The following is a 27,621-nucleotide window of genomic DNA, read 5'->3' on the forward strand; positions in this document are numbered from 1 at the left end:
AGTGAGGGAGGGGAGGGGAGGGCACTTACCAGTACAGGGCGGGCCGGGGTTGGATCTGAATCCCCATCCCCACCCCTTCTGCCCGAGGCCCTGCCCCTTATGGGGGCCAGAGCCGGCCCCAACCCAGCCCCATACCAGTAAGTCCCTATGTCTATTTTCACCCCGACCTTACAGCTTTAGAGCTATAGGAGCACATTAAATCTCATCAGAGGACCTAAAAAATAATCAATTTTTTTTGCGGATACAGATTAACACGACTGCTACTCTGAAACCTGTCAGATTTAAATGTTCAGATAACCATAATGTTATCCTGTATTTATAAACAATCTATAGAATGTATAGCTCAATTCATCCAGGAAAACAGATAGAATTTTAATCAATCCACATGTCCCTTATGTCATGTGACAATGGTTAAAAAGAAACACCACAGGAGTTGCTTTCTACCAAAACTGAACAAGAAAGTTAGCATAAGGAAAACAGTAATATTCCTTAAGTTTTTCACTTCCTGATTCCCTGCAGAGCTAACTCCCACTCGAAAGACTGCTTGACTTCCTGAAGTTAAAGAATATACATATCCCAACACCTCATTCTCTGGATTTAAGAAAGGAAACCCAAATGCATTTGTTATTTTCATCATAAATACTTACAGTTTGCTATATATCCTGTAACATCACAGATCTGTTTACAGTGAACAACTTTTCAGTTATCAGCTCCTTTTCAACAGGAATGCAAAACTACTTAATTTATGGGAATATAAATGCCAAATATTTTATTTTGTACAGAAGTGAAATAAAATGGTAAAATAATAAAGAATCCAGGGGGAAAATATATGCTTATATCACTAAAAGAGTTCTTTGCCACCTTGTCTATTAAATGGCCAGGTTCATCTTGGCATTCCTTAGAATATATTAATCTTAATCTTGTTTTTGTTATTTACAACAGCTGTTTTTGCTCACCAGGCAATTGCTAACCAAAAGGCCTTCATAACTGAGTCACCTTGGGAGAAACAACATTTAATATTAAAGAATCACTGGCATTAAGGGGTAGGGGAAGTGAGACGGCCGTTGCCATTTGGAACTGGCTGAATTCGAGGGCAATTAAGACAGACAAATATTCACATTTCAGATGACTATAACAGTGGTGCAATGTATTGGTGATTTTTTTTTAAAAGAACATTTGAGAAGAATTATTCTCAGATGTATTTATCCAAGTAATTTTTCCCTAGATGGCAGAATACTTTATTCTGAAGTCTCAGTTTGTTTGGGAACACATGAATATTTTGGAAAGATCAGAGGACAAATGAGAAATCAGGGTTTAAGCAACTGCAAAGGAGTGTTGGATTGGTCATTGCCCAGCAATAAAAATAATAAAGAGAGTTTAGGGCCCTGACAACATATCTCTGCAAATTTCCAGCCCACCTCAGAAGTTTCTATTTTTGGGTAGTCATGTTTGCATCCCCATTCATTTCAAGCCTTGTAAATAAAAACATGGAACATACAAACATATGACTTTAAACATGAACAGTGGATGACATGGAGACAAAAGCCATTTTCAAAAGTGATGAGTGATTTTTAGTGCCTCCATTTGGGACACCTAAAAAGGCATGAGCACCTGACCTGGTGGGGCGGGGAGGGAAATCAGGCCTTCAGGATCTTAACTTGGGCATCCAAAAAAATGGAAGCACTCAAAATCATGAGTCACTTCCTAAAATCTTGATCTTATGCAATATATACTGTCTACAGAGTATCCTATATTGGTCTAGTTTATGAAGTTTTGCAAAATGACATCACGTAGAATCTTAGAATCATAGAATATCAGGGTTGGAAGGGACCTCAGGAGGTCATTTAGTCCAACCACCTGCTCAAAGCAGGATCAATCCCCAACTACATCATCCCAGCCAGGGCTTTGTCAAACCTGACCTTAAAAACCTCTAAGGAAGGAGATTCCACCACCTCCCTAGCTAACCCATTCCAGTGCTTCACCACCCTCTCAGCGAAAAAGTTTTTCCTAATATCCAACCTAAACTTCCCCACTGCAACTTAAGACCATTACTTCTTGTTCTGTCATGCCCAATAGAACAGAACAAAAGTGAACAGACCCTTCACCTTGGCATTCAGTAGGAGTGTTGCTCATTTCTTACCTAATCCCTCTTCAGATCGAACATTTTGCCTTCACAACTGGCAGTCTTAGATGAAAATAGGTTACCTCTGATGTTTGGGGGCCACGGTGTTTTTTTTTGTTTGTTTAAAGTTTTCTTGGACTGATAATGGAGAAAAGTACCTAATGTAGTATTTAGATTTTACATGTATTTACTTTACATGGATTTCCTGAACCATGTGTTTTCTTTGCAAGGTTAATTTTCATGTCATTTTCCTATTGTGCACTACGCATAATATCTTTGCATAACAAGTAAGTCATCATTCCACAAGAACAGGACATTTGGAAACAGAAGTTGCCTCCATTGAGACATAGAGGGACTAAATGACACAAAGAAAGGAATATTAACAATTCCTCTTAAAATGCATCCTGAAATTTAAAAAAAAATATATTGTATTCAAGAACAACCCTCAATGTCTGTCTCATAGGCTTAAGCATTGCCTAAATCTACAGGACACCCAGAATAATGACAGTTTTTACCACTGTAGACTTTGTGCCAACTTCACAAAGAAATTTCCAATCTAAAAAAAATCAAAATTACATGAAGAGACCAATTTTCATCTAAGGTTTTGTTCCTATACTGTGTTACTTGTAAAATATCACTGGGTACTGATGAAATAAAGCATCATTCCTCACCTATTTTATGGGGCCCCTCAACAACTAGAGTGCAGTAGAGCATCTGGTGGATTTGAGAGGTTGATCACTCTCTCAGACACTGATATTTCTTTCCATATAATACGACAATCCAGAGAGTATGCCTGCTTGTCCTAGAATGTGCACTGTAGCATGCAATCAGACGTGATAGGAGCAGTTTTATGGCATCAAATGGCTAGAATTAAGAATACTAGCGTCAATAGACTCTTTGAACATTATTCTTGCTTTATGTTATGAAACCAGTCAGTTGCTAAGTACCAGTTGAATGATTTTCAAAGTAGCTGAATATCCACAGCTCCCTTTGACTTCAGTGGGAGTTGTGAGTGTTCAGCAATGCTATAAGAATCAGGCCAGAAGCTTGTAAAAAGCTGCTTATTTGTTGGTTGGGTTTAGGAAAGCCCAAACCAGTACAGTTCATATCTGGATCCCAGTTTACTTGAACTCCTAGGGGATGGTGATAGTGGGTTTGAAAACTGTTAGTAATAGGGAACTGTAAAACTATATGGAAAAAAGGAAACCACCACCAATTCATCTTGCAAAAGTATAGTCTACTCTAAATTCTGTTTAAAATAATTTCAATGCTCTACTAAATAAGGATGATCTCTGTACTGCAAACAGCTCTTTTTTAGAGTTCTACTGTTCAAAAAGAGCTTAGGAGTGCTAGCCTATGTCTAACTCCTTTGTTAAATCCCATCCTGGATGCCTTAGTGCAAGTCCAGGCACAGCTCCAGGTACATCCCTGGATGTATTCTGAAATTTCAGCTATATATGTGTTGACATTCACTGGAATTAGACACCTAACCACATCTGCAAATACACAATGAAGAAGAAAGATGGTTTTGTGGGCAAGACAATGGACAAACATGAGAACTGCATTCTATTCTCAGCATTACAACAGGCTCCTTGGAGAACTTGGAGAAGTCACTTTTGTTCCCCTTTTTCCAGTTCATCAACTGAAAACTGAGAATAATAATATTGCCTTCTTCCAACTCTTGGGAGGTTTATATTTACACTGTCGTCTCGTTGAGGCTTGGGCTTTCTCTTCCTATGTGATTGTGCAGCACCTAGCACAGTACAGCCCTCTTCTCAGTTGGGGCATCAAGGTGCTAATCTATTAAAAACAATAAGAAGGCAGCCCTATACCCCTGACCACTAGAATTTCAGTTCTCCCAGGTTAATGCAATTTACAATCAGTTTCTATCTATATGTTTGTAACCCTTCTGCCCCTCTGAGTTGGCAACAACAAGAGCCAGGTTCAGTATCCAGGGGTTCCGTTTCAATAATGCAAATGCAAAACCAGCTCAAGCCCTCACCCAGTGACCTGGGACAATTACATACCACCCCTTGGGTGCCTCTAAAAGGCAATACTTCCCCTCTCGCAAGCACAGAGTCTGAGTGTAGCAAAATCCTTTTAATAAAGGAGGGAAACAATTTGGCATCGTATTGGGGAAACACCACAAACAGGATTCATAACGTAAACCATGAGCAAAAGACTCACCAAGTAAGTTTTGGCAATGTCCTTTTCCCCTTAGGTCTTAAGTCCAATCACCCCAAAATCCAACAACCCAAAAGTCTCTGTCTCTGGTCAGTGCCACCCCAGAGTTCAAAAGTTTATCTGCAGAGTTTTACCCCCCCTAGCCTAGGTGGAAATGCGGGGGGGGGGGCACACACAGAGTGTTAAGTGGCACCTTACATGGTCCGGGGCTGACTGTTCCACCTCTCCGTGGAGTTCTGCTGCAGCCTTCACCATGACCGACTCCACTCCACCAGCTGTGCCGCTCCTCCAGCCGACCCATGAGCTGCTCTAGCCATCCCCGCAAGCTGCTCCACTCCGCTCACTGTTCCATGGGCTGCTCCAACGTGCTGAAAACTGCTTCGCTCTGCCAGCCACTTAGCAATAGATCTTTAGGCTCTCTCACTAGTTAACACAGCACTCAGTGATCTCAGCTCAGTAAGCTTAGCTCTTTTAATGATTTCAGCTTGTAGTAGGGGAGCCCTGGTGCTGGTGCACCCTTGGCCCAAATTAAATTCAGCTCAGCAGCCTCTAGATGGACTCCTAATGGAATCAAAATTAGTACTGCTCTTCAACAGTGGAGAGAGAAGGATGTGCAATTGGTGTTCCAGGCCCTGAAAAGGGGCCCATACCATCAGGTACACACACCAGTCCCCAACCTCTCTAAATTCACTGGGTTTTGGCACCCATGTCCCTTGTCTAGCGAGTGCTACTTAATTGATGGTGCAATTCTCTGTCATAAAGCAGTCTCATAGTTCCTCATTCACATAATCAGGGTGACAGCACTTTATTCCTCCTGCCCTAATACCAAAGAAATTGGGGATTCCAGAGCTGTCAAAATAACCATCCCAGGCTGCTGTGGGCTATGCTAGGTAGGGTGGGTGAGCCAATGCAAATACCTGAAATTCCTTTCTACACTCTCCATAATTCACCACCAGATGTCAGGGTAGAGCTCATCCTGACTCTGCTTACATGCTAAACACTTCTACATTAAGTCCTAAAATGGGCCAAAAAGTCTTGAATGAGACAGAATGGAACACTTCAATTTTCTCATATCTCAGCCACATTTTCTATTTAGTAGAAACCAGATAGTGTTAGTATTTTGGAGACCATTGAAAACTGCACTTTGAATTTGAGGGAAACTGTGCCCCTTGCCCTCCCGACCTCTGGCACTTGGCTTTAGAGTGAATCCATAAATTTCTCAGGTAGACAGCTTCTACTGATAATACATATGTAGCAAGGTGCTTAGAAGCACCTATGTGATATATAGAACACAGGATTAAGCTGTCAGTCTTTTTTTAAAAAACAAAAAAAGCATGTGTTCAGGCCAGTGGTAATGCAATATACTTCTCCAGTGAGCAGGACACACAAGTGAAGGACAAACACAGGAATGATGTTAAGCAGTCCACTGCAACTTAATATATAGTTTAACATTGGAGAGAAGCACTGTCCATCCATCTTCCTATACCAAACATTTAGGTGGATCAAGTGTGGAGTTTACAGGACACATCGTATAGCCCATAACTTGAGGTAGGCTTTCCACTGCTTTCCCCTAGCATTCATCTTGCTCGCTAAATCTTCTGTCCCCTTCTCAGTGTGGAAGGTGAGAAAGTACCAAGAGGGACCCCAGTCTGAAGGGACTTCAGGTCTGCTGTTTCCCTATAAGCTTGAGATTCACCAGCCAAATCCCAAATGTCTCTTATTTTCTGGTTGTGACAAACAAACTTAATGCAATTCCTAAGTTCTATGACTATTTAGGCTGTGTCTCCATGATTCTATGAGGAATGCAAAAACCCACTAGACCACAGTCAATTTGGCCCCAATAGGAAAAAAAATCCATGCTGATCCCTTAAACAGGCAAGCAGGTAAACCCACAGCAACCTAAACACAGCTTCTTTACTCCATAACTATGGGGAGGCAGGATTCAGCTAATAATGGGACAAGAGGCTTGAGAAACACTAGGTCAGGGTTTAAATAAATGATTGTAGACTCCTTGGGTGGTGAATGGGCAGCGGAGCACATGAAGGAGGGTCCTAGCCTTCTATACTCCTTTTCCTTTATCCTAGAGCTGCCCGACACTTTGCAGCTCCAATCCAGCATCTGATCCATTAACTTAATGGATAGCAATTTACAAGCCTTTTAGATAGATGTGTGTGTATATATATATATATATATATATATATATATATATATCTCAAGTCCAATTCTATGGGCACATCTGATTTACTCAGCAATTTTAGTCACTGCTTTCTGAGCAAGTGTTAATTTCAGCTTTACATTAATAAGTACATTGACAGTTTGTATGGTCTGCAGACATTTACACAACAAGTAAGCAGAGAATTCATGGATGGATAATTGAATATAACCCTATTTTTAATATACTGGTAGTTTACATTGGATGACTTCCAATGAAGGTGTTGTCATCTTTAAATGTTTCCTGGGTTTCCTCTCCTTTCATGTAACCTTGTGTCATATTGGAGATTAAGTGTCATCTGAAATGCTCTAGCAATTGCAGTAAGTGTTTATTTTGTTAATATTTGCAAGCTCCACTTTTGAAAATACATTTGCTTCCCCTGAGTCTATGGAGAATCTTTTGTGCAGCATTCCTTGCTATTAGTTATGAGTATTCTTGTATCAAAAGCCAGAATTATCTTGCACTTAATTATAAATATGGAGGTACAGATAAATTTTGCATTATACTGTACTTTAACAATGAATTATGATCATTGGAGGTGTAACTGTAACATTTCCTTAAAACATAGGTTGTTTTCAAGTCTAAGCATAATCACAGAGCTAACTCACCCAGCCAATATGAGATTCATGCAGTTCAGAGCCAAAGACTGCTACTCTCTTGCACTATCAAAACTGGAAAAGGTAAGGACACCTGTTTTTTATAACTGGGTTAAAGATTACATCAACTTGTTCTACTGGTTTTGTGGTAGGCTAGTCAGAACAGGTCGAAACAGCCTTGTAGTTATAGGCATACCAGAAAACCTTTTTCTGAAGTCTACCTGAACTTTAATCTTAAATTTGATTTCTATCTAGTTTCATTTAATTTGTAAAACCTAATTTTAGAAGTATTTGATTTATAAGCTGACACTGATATTGTTCGAGGAAACATTAACTGTACCTGTTTAAAAAATACCATCCAATATTCTAAGAGGTTATTAAACAATTAATGTGGAAAACATTTAAAGTGACTTGAAACACTTAAAATATATACACTTGCTTTAATATGCATCCATGTACTAGAATAACTATAATAAAATATATTGTTCTCCAAGTCAATTTAGTGAGACTATAATTCCATATTCTGACAACCCAGGGTTTCTCAAACTTGATTGTACCGCAACCCCCTTCTGACAACAAATATTACTACATGACCCCAGGAGGGGGGACTAAATCCTAAGATTGCCCAAGCCCCATCACCCCAGATGAGGGAGCCAAAGACAAATTCCAAGGGCTTCCGCCCCAGGCAAGGTGTCTATAACCTGAAGCCCTCTGGGTTTGGCCCTGGGGCTTGGGCTTCAGCTTTGGCCTCAGTTCCAAGCCCAGCATGGCTAATGCCAGCACTGGCGACCTCATTAAAACAGAGTCACAACCCACTTTGGGGTCCTGATGCACACTTTAAGAACTGATGTGATAATCAGTTGCAAAATCTTGGTATCTGTATTTTGTATTTGCTTTATGTTTTGTAAAATTTACCCTTTTCTCAGGACCAGCCTCCCAGGGGAAAAATATTATTGGAGAAAAAGCTAAAATATTTATCTTCAGTTTTGTTTAGGGCATGTATCTGGTGAACATAGGGAACAGGGAGGTTAGACAGAGAAATTCTGGACTGCTCAGAACAGCATTTGATCTGCTGAGTCCTGTAGAAAGTATTTTGTCTACGGCGAGTATTCGGTGTGCTGAGCAAATAACTCATACTGACTTATTTATTTGGCTGATTTAGCTTCTTTGTGTTCAGTTTTCAGTGATCAGTTTGTCATTCTCAAATTTTCTATTTAAGAAGATTCACAAAATCATTTCTGGAAATAATTCCTATCTGTAGATTTCTGAGAAATTTTATCACCTTTTGTATTGTGATAGCACCTAGGAGCCTCAGTAATGGACCAGGACCCTATTGTACCAAGTGCTGTCCGCACCCGAAAGAGCGTAATATTTTATATTCTAGTCATGCTGTGATAGTTTTGATTGGACAGGTCACCCGGTATCATTTCTATTCCATGATCATACAACAAAGAATCATGGAATTAAATTTCTGGTTGTAAGAATTTTCATTTATGAGTTCAAAATTTATTTTCTTTAAATATTTGCAATATTCACTTAAATTTTGCTGCTTCCTTCAACACTAACACAACTAACTAATAGGATTCAAATAGTTTTTATATGCAAGCAATCTGCACAAATCAAAACTTCAGTCACTCACTCAGACACATCCTTGTGCATGACAGGGAACTGCAAAATCTAAGATCATTAAGTATTAGGAGGTTCAAGATAGTCTGCCACCCTCAGTTATGTCATACCAAGAATGAGACCATAAATTTTAGTCCCTTCTGGTCAGAGACTAAACTAATGCTTGGGTGAGTCCCCTCATGAGTTATTGACCACTGGCCCCTGCATGAGTTATTAACAGAATGATAACCTCAACAGCTGAAAAGTGATATAGTATACTAAAACCTATGTTATACTGATGTGTTCGAGCCAAGATGCAAAATTCCAGAAAGATATCTTCCGATATATTGAAAGCCACGAGGCAGGTACTCACAATGCTGGAAGGTTCTTGAATTTCAAAGAGTTTCATATTATGTCAACAGTTTAATTGTTAAGACTAGCTACATTTATTTTTCCACTCTATATAGCTTTTCCTTTGAGTCCCTGTTACCTATTCATCGCTCTTTGATTAGTGGGCTTTATTTATTCATTTGTTCCCCGTTTTCTTCAATTTATCTCCTCTCAGTTTGTGTTATGCTGCCTCCTTAGAGCATTTCTGTCACCTACAAAGGAGGTTTGCAGCTGTGATTCTTGCATATTAGCTCTTTCCCAGTGGTTTCTGAAAGAGTAAAGCAAGATTGGCTAGAATGATGCACTACTGGTATATCTGTATTGCCATATTAGAGCATGGAGTATCTGTCAGTAGCTGGAAATCCCTCAGGGATGTAGTCACATATAGGTTTGTTCCTTGGTGCCCTAGAACCTATAGAAAACTCTGGGAATACTCCAAGACTACAGCACATAGCTTGGTGAAAAGAGATACATATTAGGAAATCATTACCACTTTTCATTTACATTTGAAGCACTTCTGCAGTAGTTTAGTGAGGATAAAAACCTAGCTCGACTGAAGTCAGGACTGAACCCCCAGGTGACTTTTCTGTCTCACATGAAAAAGAAGGTTGCTGAAAGGTATTGGAAAATTCAGGCTACTGTGGTGAAACATTTGGTTAATTTACATGTACATGCAAACAGTTGTGATTAAAGGTTGGATACTGAGCAGCAATTTAATTAACTTCCTGTCCTAACTCTTTCAGCATAACACATGAGTAGATAAACCGTTTCATAAAAATAACATTTATTGTTTGGTGGTTGAAGATGCCTACAATTGATGCTATTTCCCATTCATTTTACTTTTAACAGTCACAATGGAGCATTTCACAGGTGGTGCTGTAGTTCATTAGACTTTTCAGAACTCCCTTTTGCAAAATGAAATGCAATTAAAACTTGAGTGAAAGTGATCTTATATAGTCAAACACTCAGTTGTTTGCTATTCCCAGGCTAAGCTCCCCATTTTCAGATAGACTTCAAAGGCTGGGTAGTTGCCTTCAGCTAATGCTTATATACACACATGCAAAATTGACTTCATGGCTTAATGGGCTGCAGAAGCAAGAAATCTGATTTGCAGGAGAACTCCATCTGCTGTTGCAGCTGCAACTTTCATTGATATAAAAAACCCCCACAATAACCAAACAATCACAGTTGGCATCACACAAGGCAAGAGCCTTTTGGCCAGGAGAAAATAAGACAGATGATGAAATATGTTTATACCATATGCCAGGAATCAAATCCTATCTCATCTGATTGTCTTCAAACAGGAAAAAGCAAAACGGCCATTTTACAGAATCCTTACTAGGACAAATCTTGAAACAAGGGGTAGAAGATACTTGATTGAGGTTTACATCCTAGTTTCCAGTGATTTTCCATTAAACAAACTGAATTTATTTGCTAAAGAATTTTATACCTACTGCTCTATAGGCAATGCATGTTTTCCTTTAATCAGAGAGCCAATACTATTTTAAAATGTATAGGATCATAAGTAACCAGAAAATACTCCACTCTTCTCTTTTATCATAAGAAACAAACAGAGATTGGTTGTGAGGGCTAAAAATATACAGGGGAGAGCTCTGTATGTTTGAGCTGACTTTTATAAAGATGATGTGCTTTTCCCCACAAATCCCATTTGGAATGGAACATATTTCCGCCTTTATTTTTTACTACTGTTTGAGTTATAAACACAGATAATTTTATCTGAAATAATATGAGCCAGTTAGTTTGCAGTAGTGACAAATGGGCTGTTTAAAAAAATCTAAATATGGTTAAAGCTGCATCTGTACTTTGGTGTCAATTCATTAGCTTCAATGGAGCTGAAATGATATTCATCAGCTGAGAATCTGACCCTATATTTTAAGCTCAGCTCTGTAGAAGAGTTTATCTTTGAATACTTCTCTCTTCCCCTTCATTGCTTTGTATCTTAGAACAAGTTATAATCTTTGTTGCTGTCCTTCACTGTGATTTGTATCCAATAAAATGTTCCCATTTTCTCCCTTCCCACCTTTCCCATGCTAAAGGTTGTTATGTCTCCATTACGAAGGGTTGAAGTCTAAACTGATTTTAATATTAGGAATTCAGTAAGATGCAAATATATATTCCCCAAAGATTATAAATATGAGACAATCCTTCTGAATTCTATTTTTCTGGGTTCCAGATCAGTCTCAAATGCAACATGAGCAGTTACCAAGATCGTCAAAACAGAAAGGTCACTTTACTGTTCCTCTCAATATACCAGTCATTTTGTCAATCCTATAAACTCTTGTATTGCCCCACAGCTATGCCCCCTTCCCAGTTCTTTCATCTTCCTCAGAAGCATGGGGTACTTGCCACTGTTGGAATCAGGTTACTGTGCTAGATGGATAAATGGTCTGATCAGATGGAGATTTTTACACTGGGGAAGGGCACATACCTCGAAGTCCAGATCCATCCCTACATCTCTCTATGCCACTGGGTAAGTCTGCACTGGAGATGCTACAATTTCCAGCTTGCTTAGACATACCCACACTAGATCTAAGAGAGCTAGCATGCTAAAAATAGCAATGTAGCCATGGCAGGGCAGGAGGGGCTAGCTGCCAGAGTACATACCTAGAATCTTGGATGGGCTATTACTCTGGGCAGCTAGTCTCTCCCACTGCCTTAGCTGCACCTCTGTTTTTAGTGAACTATCTCAGCTTGGTGCAAGACTGGAATTTACACCTTCCCTCTACAGTGTAGACATACTCATTGACACAATGGCCTGGTCTACACTGAGGGGGGTGTAAATTGATCTAAGATACACAACTTCAGCTACGAGAATATTTTAGATCAACTTAGATTGACTTATTTTGTGTCCTCGCGGCGTGGGATCGACGGCCGCCGTTCCCCCGTCAACTCCGCTTCTGCCTCTTGCCTTAGTGGAGTTCTGGAGTTGATGGGGAGCGCATTCAGGGATCAATGTAACGCGTCTAGACGAGACGCGATGCATCGATCCCCGATGGATCTATCACTACCTGCCAATCCGTTGGGTAGTATAGACATACCCAATGGTCAGCACAGCTCTTTTAACACCATACTAAACCATACTTAAAGAATATTGTCATGACATGAGAGAGAGATGGAGGGGATTTTGTCCAAATATAAACACAGGAGGAACACAAAAAAACCGAGAAGTAAAATGTCAAAGAACAAACACTCACTTTCTCAGAGGGAAGCATTGCTGAAGGGTAAGGAAAAGCTGATGGGCTTGACCCACTGTTAGGGAAGCTTCCTAGCTCACAGTGTAAAATACCTAAAGAAAATAGTGATGATGTGTTTCCAGAGTGAGAGAATATAGTGATGAATTGTTTCTCATCTTATAAAAGAGAGTGTCTAACAAAGATTCAGAACGTCCTAGCTTGGAGCACAGAGCCACTGACAGGAGACATGCATGTGGAGGAGACAACTGAAGGCACATTGAACTTGATCCATTAGGGACTTTGCATTTTAACACACAACTTACAGATCTATGAATATTTGTAGTTATACAAACCACACTCATCCCAGGCTCTTTTCTCATGCCCCTAGATGAACAATGCTTTTCTCATAAATATTTATATTATCCTCTTTCCATGAAGTACTTCCAAAAATATCATTGGAAAAGCTGCTTGGCACCACACTTATTATGAAGCAACTGCTGGTGGCACTCTGATGTCTCTCTGGCTTCTACAGCAGCAGAATTCTCTGGAAAGCCCATGAGCCTGAAGATAAAGCATATCCTAGGCAAGATATGCCTGAGTGAGCATTTTATTACTCACAAATCTTTTAAGCAAAAGTAAAGAAAAGCAAGCCTGTAATAAGAGGCAGAATAGAGCTGGAATATGAAGGATTTAAAAATAAAGAGAAAAAAACATACCTACAATCCCCCTTCCCTATTTACAAGCACTTGTTTTGAAATAAGCTGGGCAGGAATAACCAAGATCCTCTCCTACTTCTTTTCAAAATTTAAGCATCAGCCAAAAAATATTCCCATCCCACCTTTTTGCTACCAAAACAGAATCCTCTACAAATCATACTGAGCAGATGGAAGGGCACATTTTATTCCTTACATTTGTTTTCTGATAGGTCATTGAGTCTAGAGCCTATTTGCTTTGTAATATTTATGGCATAAATATGGAGATATACCTATCTCATAGAACTGGAAGGGACCCTGAAAAGTCATCAAGTCCAGCCCACTGCCTTCACTAGCAGGACCAAGTACTGATTTTGCCCCAGATCCCTAAGTGGTCCCCTCAAGGATTGAATTCACAACCCTGTGTTTAGCAGGCCAATGCTCAAACAACTGAGCTATCCCTCCCCCTTTCTGAAAAGCTTTATATAGTTTATACAGGAGAGGAACCAGGGCTTTGGCCCCTAGGTGCAGGGCAGGCTCCCCGGTCCCACGGCTCCAGTGGACCTCCCGCAGGTGTGCCTGCGGATGCTCCACCCGAGCTGCAGGACCAGCGGACCCTCCACAGGCACACCTGCGGGAGGTCCACCGGAGCAGTCTACCGCCCTCCCAAATCCTGGTGCCCTAGGCGGCTGCCTAGGTCTCCTAAATGGAAGCGCTGGCCCTGAGTTTATATAGTTTAATTTCAGGAAGATTAAATACCTATATCAAAGTAGTAAATGAAAAACAATCTTACACTTTAAGCACACACCTATAAGATTTATTTCATACAAAATAAATATGAAATCTCTGCAACTCTATTCCACTATACTAAAGATGGTTATCTAGCAGCATGATCAAATCTGTTGGCCTGATCCTCAAAACAATTACATGAGTAGCCCTTATTCTTACCTCAATGATACGATTTGTGAACGGAAGGACTGCTAATGTAAATTTGCAGGATTAGGCCCTATATATTTAATCAGAAACATTCAGCTACTAAAAATGCTTTAGTAGTGTTAAAAAGTGAAGTATCTGAAGATAAATGATTATCATGAATACATCACAGAAGGAGCGATAGAGATGTTCCTGAGAGCAATTTTAGTAATGATTAGGACCACACAGTAAATGCTTCCAATGCTGGCCAAAACCCAAGCCACATCAAAAGTAGTTTTTGTATGTGAGATTGTGTCACTGTCTTTTTTTCAGTGTTGGAATTTTCAGCTCACACACTCTATTTAGTTCTAATTCTTTTTTTATCCTGAGACTCAAGTCACAAATTAATATATCAAAAAAGATAAAATATTAGAAGTAAACCTGAACCACAAACTTCCAAGAAATCTGGAAGTACTCAAGATAATGTGTTTTTGGTTCAAGCCTGTTATTCATTAGTAACTAAGTATATGACTGGTATTTCAAAAAGTGCTCAGAGGTGGCCTGAATGCTGAGAACACTTGGCCAACGCTAAGTGTGTAGAAAAATGGAGTCCTCATGGCTCGGTATAGTTTAGCAGGCTTATTTTCTCTCTAATGCCCCTGTTGATGGTTGATCTTGTTCTACAGTGAATTCTCTTCTTGCAACTGAGTGCTCCTGTGAGGTCATGCTTTTGTCCCATCTCTTTTGGAGTAACAAAGTCCAATGTCTTTACAAAAAAGTTTTTGATCACAACTCTGGGCCCCCTGATCCTCATATTTTTCTCTCAGAGGCTATCAGCACTCCTTATCCCCTTCTCAGGGGCTTTACACCATCTTCTCCAGTAGCTAGTAGGGGAAACCAGACCCCCTTGCAGTAGTTGAAGACAGATGAGCCTGGATTTTAGTCCAGGGATCCTAGACTCATTGCTTCCACCTCCCTGGACTTCCTCCTACCACACAATCAGCAGAATTCTCTCATAGTCTCTAAATTTACCCATTTCTCATGGCCAGGACTCCTCTCCAGAATTCTCCCAACAAATTCCCAAATTACAGGTACAAATATAAATCCATTTTTGCCTATTCCTTTCTGTTTTTCTATTGAATATCTCCCAAGGGTCTCTCCCTAGAAGACCAAATCCAGTCCCATTACAAGGGCTCACTTCCAGAAGTTACTCCACCCCAGTGACTTTTTTATGTCACTCCAAATCTCCTAACAGACTTTGTTACTTAGAAAAAAATTCCAGGGCTAACATTCTCTATAGGGATGCTTCTTGACCCCACCAGTCTTCCCCACTTACTTATCACAGAAAGTAACTGCAGACTTTCTCTCTGCAATCACCTTCTAAGTTGTACTTCCCTTCTTTAGAGTCACCTGCTCCTTTCCCCAGCTGGGTTTTATCTTTAATTAATCCTGGCCTACCCTCCAGGTGCAATCAGGTAGCATAATTGGCCTCTCAGATCCATATTAATTCTTTCAGCACCAGAATGAGGCATATACCCCACTACCAAGTACCTCTGCTAATTCTACCTTAAAAGACATTTATACCTAGGCACTAATCTCCCTGTGTACTTTAAATGGTTTTCATAGCTGCTGTGTTTCTAATAATTATGCTCTTTAAAAACAGGAATGAATACTAGGCTATGTAATATATTTTAGTACCAATACTTTCTTTGCTCAAAGGCATTTGCCACTTTCTATGAAAAGAAGTCTCTCAGAGATTTTTTGAATCGTGTTTTAGATTTTAATAGAAAAATCTTCATGTGATGGTTAAAACACATGTAGAAAGGATATTCTCTATTAGAATAAGTGGAGTTTTAGAATAGTTTATATAAATCCTTTATGTTTTCATCCATTATATAACACTTCCCCATAAGGCCAAATCTATTATTTTAAGGCTTAATGTTCTGGCCAAGTACACATAAAGACCAGGGGAGCAGGAGGGTGCAGAGTTTTATCTACATGTTCATTTCCCTTTGACTAATTTCCTTATGGAAGTACTTGAATGTGCATACTGTGTATAGAGCCTAATAACTCTGTCATTAATGGATGAATTGTTGGCCCTGATCATGTGGGGTTAGCGGAGATGGGAGCTACTGAACCTTAATGAGAGGAACAAGATTTTTTATTGTGGGGGCAGAGGGGGTTTGATAGTGGGGGAAATGCTCAAGTGACTTGATTAGCTGCGGAGGTCTCTAGGGAGCTAGCATGGACACAACAGACAATTCTGACAGTGGAATGGGGACCAGTTCAGGGATGCCTTTGCAAGTACATATACTGTGGAAAACACTGAACAATTGGAGTGGAAGCCAAGACCAGCAGCAGTAGTTGAAGACAGAGGAGCCTCACCTAGCCTACTCTAAAGCCTACTCTAGGTTGTTTGGAATAGCCACTATAAAAAATGAAATATTGACAGCTGTAGCTGCGGAGACAGCAATTTTCCATTATACCCTTTATCTCCCCACACCCCTCCAACATGCTCATTCTTTCCCTTTATGCACACAAGGAGGTAGAGAAGAAGTAGAGCAACTGTTAACACTGCTTCCCAGCGACATGTCACAACAGGAGATGTGCACATCTCCACAGAGTTTGTGTAGTTTGGCACTTCTTCACACGATGGGCAAAAGAAGCATTTTGCCTCTACTATACACAATTCTCTGCATGTGGACCGGTGACAGAACTCCTGTAGAAGTTAATGTGAGTTTTGCATGTGAAAGAATTGCAAGCTCTGGCAACCAATAATTTATTGGTTAGTGTAACTGGATAATCAAAAAATGCATGAGTGATCACTAGAGCAATCAATAAATTATCTGTTTGCCTCAAATCTTGGTGGACAGAAAGAGTTACAGTGACACCGATGTTTCATTATTCATATAGCAGATGAACACTAGTCAGCTGGCACTTTCTGATATATTAGTACCACAGAAACATGTTAGCAATGCTATAATTTTAGGGAAACAGTGGATTATAAATTGTATTTGGAAGTGGGGATTTTATCTATGTTGTCACTCTTCATTGCTTAATAACCAAATTGAATAAAGATAGTAAGTTTGCCATAAAACCCTATATTTTCTTCATTTTAAAAAGAGAAATAACAAATGTTTAATTTTAATAATGTTGTCAGTCTGCTTTAGCTCAAAAGGAGCCTAGTTTTTAAAAGAAATTCCACTGATGTCATATCTTAAGTGATTTTACTAGATATTTTAAACTGGAAAGAATTTTCCTACTTTGTGACTTTTTTTGACAGTGTTCATACAAATCAATATTTATTCACAACGAAAATGTCAAACAATGAAAAACAGCAGGTGTGACAATCCAATGAAAGTCAACATGAGTACGTATAAATGATACATTGGTTCCAACAGAGTGCAATTCTGTATGCAAATATGACTCTTTAACTTAGGAGTTTGCAGAGTATCTTTACCACACTGACCCACTGTTCATGACATCTCTAGGATTAAAAGCCTGCATTTCATTTATCACTGATTTCTTGAAAATGCCTCAAACCTGTTAGCTCTCTCCTCTGATAGCTAGGGGAACAAGCAGCAGTAGGACCTAATGTAATTTATCTGAAAGGAAGAGGAAGGAGGGAGGGAAGAGAGACATCACTGTAATGTTTCTGTACTTTTTCTGTCTCTATTTCCCTTCCCCAAAGGTATCAAAACAACAGCCTCTGGCCCCATCTAGCTTCCACCTCTTCTTTCCCTGTTCAGCAACCTCCCAACCCCTGCAAGAGAACCCTCTGTTCTTACTTTCTCCTTAGTGGTTCCCTGTACAAGCCTCAGACATCAGAGAAGTGAACTTCCAATAGGGTTTGGTGCCTCCTCACTAGATACAGTAGGCCTGATCTAAAACCCATTGATGGCAACAGAGAGACTCCAATTGACTTCAGTGAGCTTTGGATCTGGCCCAGTATGAGCAGCCCCCAACCTTCCCTCTCTCCCAAAGACTGAATCACTCACAGGGTCTAATCAGACAAGCAGATTTGCTAGCATGGACTCATGAGACTTCACGCAGGTGTGGGGAACTCCTCTAGCAGGTTGAGAGCCGGGCAAGAAATCTAACAATCAGGCCTTTAATAATTGATCCTGACACCTGTAATTTGCTACGTTTTTGTTTCTATCTGTAAATGCAAATGAATGACTACCCAGAGAAAGTAAATTGTATTTTGGTTGCTGCAGTTTGTTCCAAGGAAGCACCGCTGTGACATTATTATACTGTGTTTTTTAAAAGAAAAGAGGAACCTCTGAAATTATTTTAATTTCTTTATTTTTAATCTTTGAACAGAAAGAACGGGAGAAGGGTTCTAATCTGGCATTTATGTTTCGACTGCCTTTTGCTGCTGGAAGGGTTTTCAGCATTAGTATGTTGGACACCCTGCTGTACCAGGTACTGTACATGACAACACCTACTGTTCTGTAACACAAATGCTTTATCACTGCATAGATTTATATTTAGTTGTTACATGAGCCACTTTGTAATGTTTTGTTGTATGCTGGTTGATATGTATTGGGTTATTATTGCTTTATCTTTAATATATGAAAAAAAACAAAGTTACTTTTAAAGTAGTGTAAGGAAAAGCTTTTTCTTTATAGTATTATAGTTATATTGTTGATTATTAGTAAAATATTAACATTTTAAAGACATTGTTTTAAGCATGTAACCCTCATAAGATTAGACAGATGATTCTGCAACTAGGGCTTCATATAGTGGTGTAATATGAATGTCCAGGAATCCACCACACAGAACCAGTTGCAGATCTGGGGCCATACAGAGCCAAGTTCTGGCTGCCCCTGAATATGGAGTGCACCAGAAAACTCATCAGGAGAGGAAAAACTAAAGGCTCATTTACAAACACTCAGAAATGTTCCAATCCAATAAAAACAATCCAATTAAAAATAAAAAAATAAAGAAAAAAAAAGAAAATGAAAAAAGAGAGTTTCACCAACCTCCATGACAGAGCTACAGCAGGGAATGCCAAGACAGAGCCAAGAGGTCACATAGTTTGGCTGTTAGTGTCTGTTCACTCACTAACCCAACAGTGATCATAATGCAATATGCAAATTGTTCCTGCTCATCACACTGGAACTTTGCACCTGAAGCTCTTCACTGCCAAAGTATAAGGGACATTAATAATGCATACTATACGCATGCACCCATCTGGATAATGCCATTTACTATGTAGTTGCCAGGTCTTGACTTGTGTTCTGCTTTACAAAGTCAGATCCTTGTTCTGCAAATGACTGACTTTATTCATCTGAGTAATTCCACGGAAGCCAACAGAATGATTCACATGAGTGATGTCACTCGTGTTTACAGTAACAAGCCCACAATGCTGGACAGTGCTAAACTTAATTACACCAAATAGTACTTAACTCCACAATTTTACTCGGTGTGAGTTGGGATAGGAGAGTCTGGCTCTAACAGAGCAGCCTAAATCATGTCCACTTGAGGGTGATCAGGCCCCAACTGCTCAGTTTTTCAGAAATTAGTTTGGTTGCACATTCATTATTACCTCTAACCTTAAACCTAGTTGGAGGTTTTTTGGCCTTTTTTTTTTTAAAGACGCTTTCCAAAACAAAATATACAGCATGCAGAGCAACTTCTTGAGGCTAAGTATATCTGTCAAACTTTTCAATACAGGAGGTAGGTATATAGCTACAAAAACAAAAAACCCAAAATTTAAAGCTATTCATCAATTGCTGTACATTTTGGAAATAAATGTATTTACTCACAAGGCAAATTCTATCGCTGCCCCAGGATATGAACACTAAATTTGGTATTATTTTACAAGTGATAGATGAATGAGGACACTTTCTTATGGAAACAGATTTTTGTCATTATTAACTCCTGCCATCATCAGTATTTTATATTTGCTGTTATACATGATCAGCCAGAATTCTCTTTGTATACAGAACGTTATTACTGGATGGAGTGAGACAATTTACAGTCAATAGAGCAGGTTTGGAATTTTTTGGCAGAAAGTTTTTCATTTGAAAAAATTGATTTGTCCAAACCAAGCTCTTCATGTAAACATATCTATTTGATGAAAATTTCATTGGGAAGGTTTCTGAGCTCCAGGATGGGATTTCTGTAGGGAAGAAAGCAACCACCTAGTGGTGAAGACACTCACCTGGGATGTGAGAGACTAGGTTCAGGTCTCTATCCCAAATCAGATTGAGCATTTTTTTAAGATTATGCCAGTTCAGTCTAAACTGATTAAAGGGATGGTGTAGATCAGTGGTTCTCAAACTTTTTTATTCACGAACCACTTGAAAATTGCTGAGGCGGACCACTTAATGATCTTTCCAATTATTGTTTGTACCGTTAGCTAACTATTGTAAAGTGTTTTGGATAAAAGCGGTATATAAAAAAAAGCTTAATAATAAATGTTTTTTTGTTCTACTAATAAAAGCACACAACTCATTTTAATATCTTAGTCTTACCTTTCTAATGCAATGGATGTACCCTCTCTCCTCCACTGCGACAGCCCCCGAGCTGGGGCTGGGAAAGAGGCAGGGGTCTCTCCCTGTCTCCCCCACCATGGCAGCCCCTCAGCTGGGCTGGGAAGCATCGGGGGGGTCTCTCCCTCTCTCCACCACCATGACAGCCCCTGAGCTGGGGCTGGGAAGGAGGGTTCTCTCTCCCCAGCAGCCGCAGCCCTCGAGCTGGGGAAAGTTGCCTCTTTCTCTGGCCACTGCAACCCTGCACATCCCAAATTCCCCCCACCCCCTCTTCTCACCCCATTTTCCCCTCCCATCTACCCCTTATTCCCCCCACCACCACCTCACCTTACATGTGCATCTTCTCCAGGGTCCAGGCAGTGGCTCCACTAATTAGGAGGGGCTCCACTGATTAGATGGGTGGCCCTTCATTCTCTCGTGTGTGGTCGCCCAGGTGGTCACTTTAGAGGTAACTATCCACAGACCACCTGAATGGAGCTCATGGACCACTGGCGATCTGCAGACTACAGTTAGAGAACCTCTGGTGTAGATAATATTTAGTCCTGCCATGAGTGCAGGGAACTGGACAAGATGCCCTCTCGAGATCCCTTCCAGTTCAATGATTCTGTGATTCCTAATAAACAAACAAACTAAACTAAAATAAGCCTGGTTTAAATTAAAATAAGAATAGCCACACAGTCTTTTTTACCAGCTTGAAAAAAACACACACACACACACACCTTAGACCAATACAACTTCTGGGTGTAGATAAACCCTAAGATTAAGCTGCTGTAAAAGCTAATTATAGACCCAAGTCTACAACTTTGATCAATAAGAATATATTGATTCTATCTTGAACCAACCAAACATACAGCCATCCACTGAAAGCCAATACAGTGTCATGAGGGAAGAGGATTGACGGCTTTCCCTAATCTCTGCCTCCCAATGCACAAGTAGGTAGATGGCACAGAACAGACTTGTTACAACTGAAGGACCATGGATAACCCTCTACCTCCCTGTAGCCCAGCCTAAAGGGAGAAGTTTAGCTTAGATTCACTCATTTGAAAGTCAGAAGTGACCATTAGATCATCTAGTCTGACCTCTTGTATAACACAGGCTATAGAATTAATTCCTTTACCTCTGCACTGAGCCCAGTAGCTTGTGTGGCAAAGAATCCTGTTTTGATATGAAGACGTCAAGAGACAGAGAATCTATTCCTCCCTGTGGTAGTTTGTTTCAACACCCTACTTTTAAAAAATGCTTTATTTCTAGTTTCAATTTGTCTGCTTTTAAATTCCAGCCATTGGTTCTTGTTATGCCTGTCTCTGCTAGATTAAACAGTCCTTAATACCTCTTATTTTCACCGGGAAAAAAATGACTTGTTCTGAATACATATATTTTAGTTCAGAATTCACATATAGGGCTGCTGGCCTTGTAATCACCTGCTTATTTGTGCACTTAAACTTTCTTTCTCTCTCTCTCTTTCTAATCTTGCAGTCATTTGTGAAGGATTATATGATCTCTATCACAAGACTTCTGCTGGGACTAGATACCACACCAGGATCTGGGTTTCTTTGTTCTGTAAGTTTTTTTGTTTTTTTTGTTTTTTTTAATTAAAGATGATGAAATGGTGCCATAGAAGTCCTGTGCCCTCCACAAAATACCACTGCTCTTTTTGTACTGTGGTTTCTTTCATGAGAGTAAAGTGAAGGCCATTATTTTCCTTATCTTCAGAGTAAGAGTTCGGTAAAATAGGTGGAAAAGTTCACTACTTTGATTACCTGCAAAACAAAACAAACATAAAAAGATATGTAAAGAAAAAATAAGACAGAGAAAATGAAAATGGCAGATGTTATGCCAGTGTTTGGAATTTAAATAAAGATTTTGAAAAAAACTCCATAGGTTGTCTATAATACTCTTTTGTATGGAGTAAAAAACCCTTAAAACAGAATTTAAAGAATATGAAAGTACTTATTAATGAATGTTATTAGCTATGGAAAGGCTAAATGTGGCTAGGACTTTATCTTGTGCCACTCCACTCACGTCATATGAGTTTGCACTGGTGGTAAAATCAGGGCAGAACTGAGCCCTAAATATCAGATAAAGATAGAAAGCATAGGTTAGTTGAGTTTCTCATACTGTATTTCCTGCTCCTAGAAAATTAGAGCCTTTATCATATCTATTATTCATCATGCCTGAATCAATTAGTCATGAGTGACAAAGCAGCTTCCTTGGACGAAGTGCTGTTATCTCAACCAACAGTGAAAGATTTGTACAAAGGGGTTTGATAGTTTTAAAAGGAAAAGGAAATGGCATTCGCAGCCACAGGTGCCATATAAATAATGTATTATATTCAGTCCAGTAGCCTCAAATGTGAAAGACATTTCACAACATGCAGTGAATTTGCAAATTCTGAGCTTACTATCGAGAGCAGTGATATTGCTCAATAAGTTCAATTCTGGCAGTGTTAGTGTCCTGTTTCAGAGGATAAGGATATGATCCGAAGATCATTGACATCAACAAGAATTTCTCCACTGGGCTTTGTATCAGGCCTTCAGGACTTCAGTTCTACAATCCCTTCTTTACATGAATGATCCCTGCTGACTTCCACAGAATTAGTCATGTGAGATAGGGTTTACAAGACTGGGCACTAGGAGATGAAAGGCATCCCCTGGCTTAACAGTTCTTAAGTAATTTGTTTCAAAAGTTACATCTATTATTTTAAACATTTTTCCCCCACCAGCTAGTCAACCATTATAACCATGGAAGCTGATGCAAAGCGTCTTAAATTGAATCACATTGGTTGTATCTCAAATGTCCTCACTTTTTAAGTAGCTCTATCGTAGTAGTTATGGAAGATGTGGTAGAATTTTCAAATTAATTTCACATGACGTTCATGCTTAATAGTGCTACTTTGATCTTTCTAACATTCTGGTTGCTAAGATGAGTAAAATAGATTCAATTCTCCTAATGTCACATACCTCTTCTCAATTCAAATTACTCTTTGTGTTCCTCAGTCTCTCCATGACACCTTATTTGTGCTGTCAGACATTTTACTTTTCTTTTACTCTAAGACTTAACATGGATGTTAGACAGTCAGTAAAAGAATTTCCAAATAATTTTAAAATTGGAAGCTCCTTTCCAAAATACTGAGGCATTTGCTTGGAAAGTCCCTTAGGAAGGGTGTGATGGGTTGGATCACAGAACCCCCCTTGGGAACAGCCAACTGATGTGCCAAGACTACTTCTGCCCCTGCTTTCCCTGCTCTCCCAGTTTGGGACTTCAGTGCCCTGCTTGGTTTGAGCCAGACCCACTAGCCTGCTGCAAACCCAAACCCAGGTCTGAACCATGTTCCCTAACAGCTGTAGGCTTAACTGAAAGCAGGTTAAGAAGTGTATATAAAGCTTATAAAAGGTAACTCATAAATTGTTTGCCCTCCATAATACTGATAGAGAGATACACACAGCTATTTGCCTGTCCCCACTAGGTGTTAATACATACTCTGGGTTAATTAAATAAGTAAAAAGTGACTTTATTAAATACAGAAATTAGGATTTAAGTGGTTCCAAGTAGCAACCTCAGAACAAAGTGAATTACCAACCAAAATAAAATAGAACATGCAAGTCTATGTCTCATACATAAGCAGACTGAATACAGATTAAAAACCTCACCCTTGAAGGAATTCCAGTAAGCTTCCTTTTGCAGACTAGTCTCATTCTAGCCTGGGTCCAGCAACCACTCACATCCCCTGTAGTTACTGTCCTTTGTTCCAGTTTCTTTCAGGTAGCCTCTCCACCCTCAAGGATATCTCTTTAGCTAGTTGAAGACCAAATGGAGGGGTCTCCCAAGGGTTTAAATAGACTGTCTTGTAGGTGGAGACCCCTTCTTTTCTCCTATGCAAAATCCAGCTCCAGGATGGAGTTTTGGAGTCACATGGGCAAGTCACGTGTCCATGCATGACTCAGTTTTTACAGGCAGCAACCCTTGTTTACATGCTACCCTGAACATCCTCTGGTAGACTTCTTATATGGATTGGAGCCTTCCAAGATTCATTGTCTTTAAGTGTTTCTTGATTGGGCACTTAATTTGCCCATTCCTTTCTCAAGAAGCTGACCAAATTCTTTAATAAGGCTACTTAGAAATCAAGTAAGTACACAACCAATATTCATAAATTGAATACAAAAAATGATACATGCATACAGATAGGATGAATATATTCAGTAGATTATAACCTTTACATAGATATGTCACATGGCATATGTAGCATAAAATGTATTCCTATCATATCATAGATACATTCATAAGCATATTTCCATTAAGTGTTATGGGGTGCAATGTCATACACAACATCGCAAAGGGAAAGAGCAAAACATTATAGAATTAGAACCTTACTTTCTGCTGTTATTTTTCCAGATGAAAATCACAGAAGATGACCTATGGATTAGGACATATGCCAGACTATATCAGAAACTTTGTTCTTCAACAGGAGATATTCCTATTGGAATCTATAGAACTGAATCCCAAAAACTTACAACATCTGAGGTTTGCCTGCTTTAATATATCGATTTCTTGTTTGGATAACCCAAACCACACAGTAATACATTAAGATACTGGTAGTGCAATGACTATACACAGTTACAGAGGTCATACAATAGCTTTTATTGACTCTACTACATTTTTTTTAATGGAAGATGGAATGGAATGGAATACCACAGGTGTAACCTACTGTACTGTTTCAAGCAATCATTCCACTTGATAGTAAATTTATTCTTTTCATTTAACAGTAGATGGTTCTGGGTGGGCGCAGGCAGTGGTGCACAGTCCAGGACCCCCGCTGGTGCTGGGGAGGTTGCCAGGGCTGGCAAACTCCCTACATGGCTCCGCGCCTCCCACCCTGAGCAGCAGCAGAGTTTGGATGTGGGAGGGGGCAGGGGATTGGGGCATGGGACGGGGTGAGGTGGGTTCTGGGTGACGCTTAACTGAAGGGCTCCCTGGAAGTGGCGACATCCCCCTTGCTCAGCTGCTAGGTGGAACGTAACCAGGCTGCTCTGTACGCTGTCTCCGCCCAAAGCACCGGCTTCACAGCTCTCATTGGCCAGCCACTGCAGAAGTCACTGAGGTCACAGAAAATCATGGAATCTGTGACCTCCATGACAAACTCACAGCCTTAGTTATGGCTACTTAAACACAATAAATCCAGTAGAGTTTCTCAGAGATACACAGAATGTTTAAACAAGTGCCTCTTTTTTTTTCTTTTTTTTACGCATTCAAATTAATAAATAAAAGATAGTAGCCTGATTTTCAAAGCTGCTAAACAAATTGACATCAATGAGAATTGTGGGAGCTCAGAACCTTTGGAAAATTAGGCCATCTATTGACATGTCTAAATATGGATTTGGGTATCTAGCATTAGTCTTCCAAGTTTGAAAATTCTGTCCACAAGATACCAGCTATTGCTGTGGGAATTCTGGAATCACTAGCATAATAGATGTTCCCTGGTCGTATTTTCTGTTGCAGGGTTTTATACTAGAAGGAGTAATGACTTCTTCAATGTAGTGGTCCCAGGTTTATTTAAGTCTTTGAGCTTTATTGCAACTATTCATTAAATTTAGTATACAGTATCTGTTTTGGTGGTCCTGTTGAAGTGCCACAACACCCTTAATTGCGGAACCACGTGTTAACAGCTTTTCCTCTCCTTTTCAGTTTTTAGTCCAAACCAGTGGCTTTGGGCACATCAAGAGTTTAATCTGGAAAAGTGCTGAGCAGCTCTCAGAGGTGATAAGAGCTGAGGTTGCTGAGCAACTTGCAGACTTGAGTTCTAGTCAATAGCTTTTCTACAGTAATAATGGAAGAATCCAATAAACTGAAAGCTAATACACCCCTGTAGTGATGCACGACTCACCTCTGCAGCACCTCCTATATCTTCTGCGGAATTAGTGTTCCAGTCATTGGAGTGCCCTCTGCAGGCCAATGTACTGCTTGTCGCTGGCCCCATGTCCCTCCCAGACCCCAGTGCCCCTCTTCCTTGGGCTCTACCCCCTAGCAGTACCCCACTCTCTGGGCTTCCATCCCAGGGGAATCCCCACCTTGCCTCAGTGTTCACCGCCAGTCCTCATCTATCCCCCACACTCTGGGGCAGACTGCAGTCCATATCACTCATCACTGGCAAGGGGGTTTTGAACCTGCTGCCTCCACCTACCCCCGGGCTGCATCTCTGCAAGCCCAGTACCTTTTCAGGCCTTTGGCTAGGCCTGAAACCTGGGGGTTTTCCAGGCAGGAGCTCCCTTGCCCTATTCCCCAGCACTGCTCTACTCTGGTACCTTACTCAAGTCCCAGGCAACCAGGCCCTTCTCCCTCTGTGCCTAGAGAGAGACTGCCTGTGCTCCTGGCCCACAGCCTCTTTATAGGGCCAGCTGCGGCCTGATTGGGGCATGGCCTATCTGTGGCTACTTCCCCAATCAGCCGAAGTTTTCCCCTACCACAGCCCTCTCCCAAGACTGTTTTAAGACCTTCAGGGCAGGAGCGGGTAGCCACCCCACTACAGGACTACAAAGTAACCTCCTGTCACAAGACCTTAGGCTATAAAGGACCAATCTGAAACCAAACATCTCTTTTATTTCTGTATATAGCACTCAGCTTACCAGGGACATTACTGCTATATGAACACCTTGCCCTATTGTTCTTAGCTCCCAATTGCCTATGTGCACAGGTGGGAGGATCATTGTTACATGAATGAAACACCTGGGTTATTAGAAGTGTTCAGAAAAAATCTGTCTGAACAAATTGTAACAAAATTGGAAATGAAACTTCACCAAAACATCCATGAACATATACTTCCATTTTCCTAGCTGTCAGTCTGTTGTGCTAAAGCCCATTCATGAAATTATGGATGTGCTTTACATTGTCTCAATCCAGTGGCCACTCATTTGCAGTGATTTCATGTCCTTTATGACACTTTTGATGAAGCAGTTCTAATTCATGTCCTGTAGCATGGTATTCTTGTAGAACTGTGTCTGGTTTAAATTGTCACCTTTCTACTCCAGGGCATCACTAATGCAGAGATAGTATAGGTGAATTCAGAAGCAATTATATGATAAATAGTTCACACAACCTTGGACACTCAAATGTGTTTAATTGAGAGATGGGAGCTAACCTATATTAGTAAGTTGATGCCATGAGTTCTCAAAATTCAACATCCCACTACACACTATACACTATCATGTCAGCAGTAGGTA

At 40.1% G+C, this 27,621-nt stretch overlaps 1 protein-coding gene across 4 annotated transcripts in view; it reads left to right on the forward strand.

Moving 5' to 3' along the window:
* The window catches only part of KCNT2 (potassium sodium-activated channel subfamily T member 2), a 289,822-nt gene that overhangs the window by 228,308 nt on the left and 33,893 nt on the right, over positions 1 to 27,621 (forward strand). For all 4 annotated transcript variants that reach the window (XM_075067853.1, XM_075067855.1, XM_075067854.1 and 1 more), the window contains 4 exons: positions 7,087 to 7,198; positions 18,231 to 18,332; positions 21,884 to 21,967; positions 24,800 to 24,928. In XM_075067853.1, coding sequence (XP_074923954.1) covers positions 7,087 to 7,198; positions 18,231 to 18,332; positions 21,884 to 21,967; positions 24,800 to 24,928 — 427 coding nt within the window. The remainder of the gene's footprint in view (positions 1 to 7,086; positions 7,199 to 18,230; positions 18,333 to 21,883; positions 21,968 to 24,799; positions 24,929 to 27,621) is intronic.

Source organism: Chelonoidis abingdonii, chromosome 7 (assembly GCF_003597395.2).
Source record: "Chelonoidis abingdonii isolate Lonesome George chromosome 7, CheloAbing_2.0, whole genome shotgun sequence".
Taxonomy (NCBI): domain Eukaryota; kingdom Metazoa; phylum Chordata; order Testudines; family Testudinidae; genus Chelonoidis; species Chelonoidis abingdonii.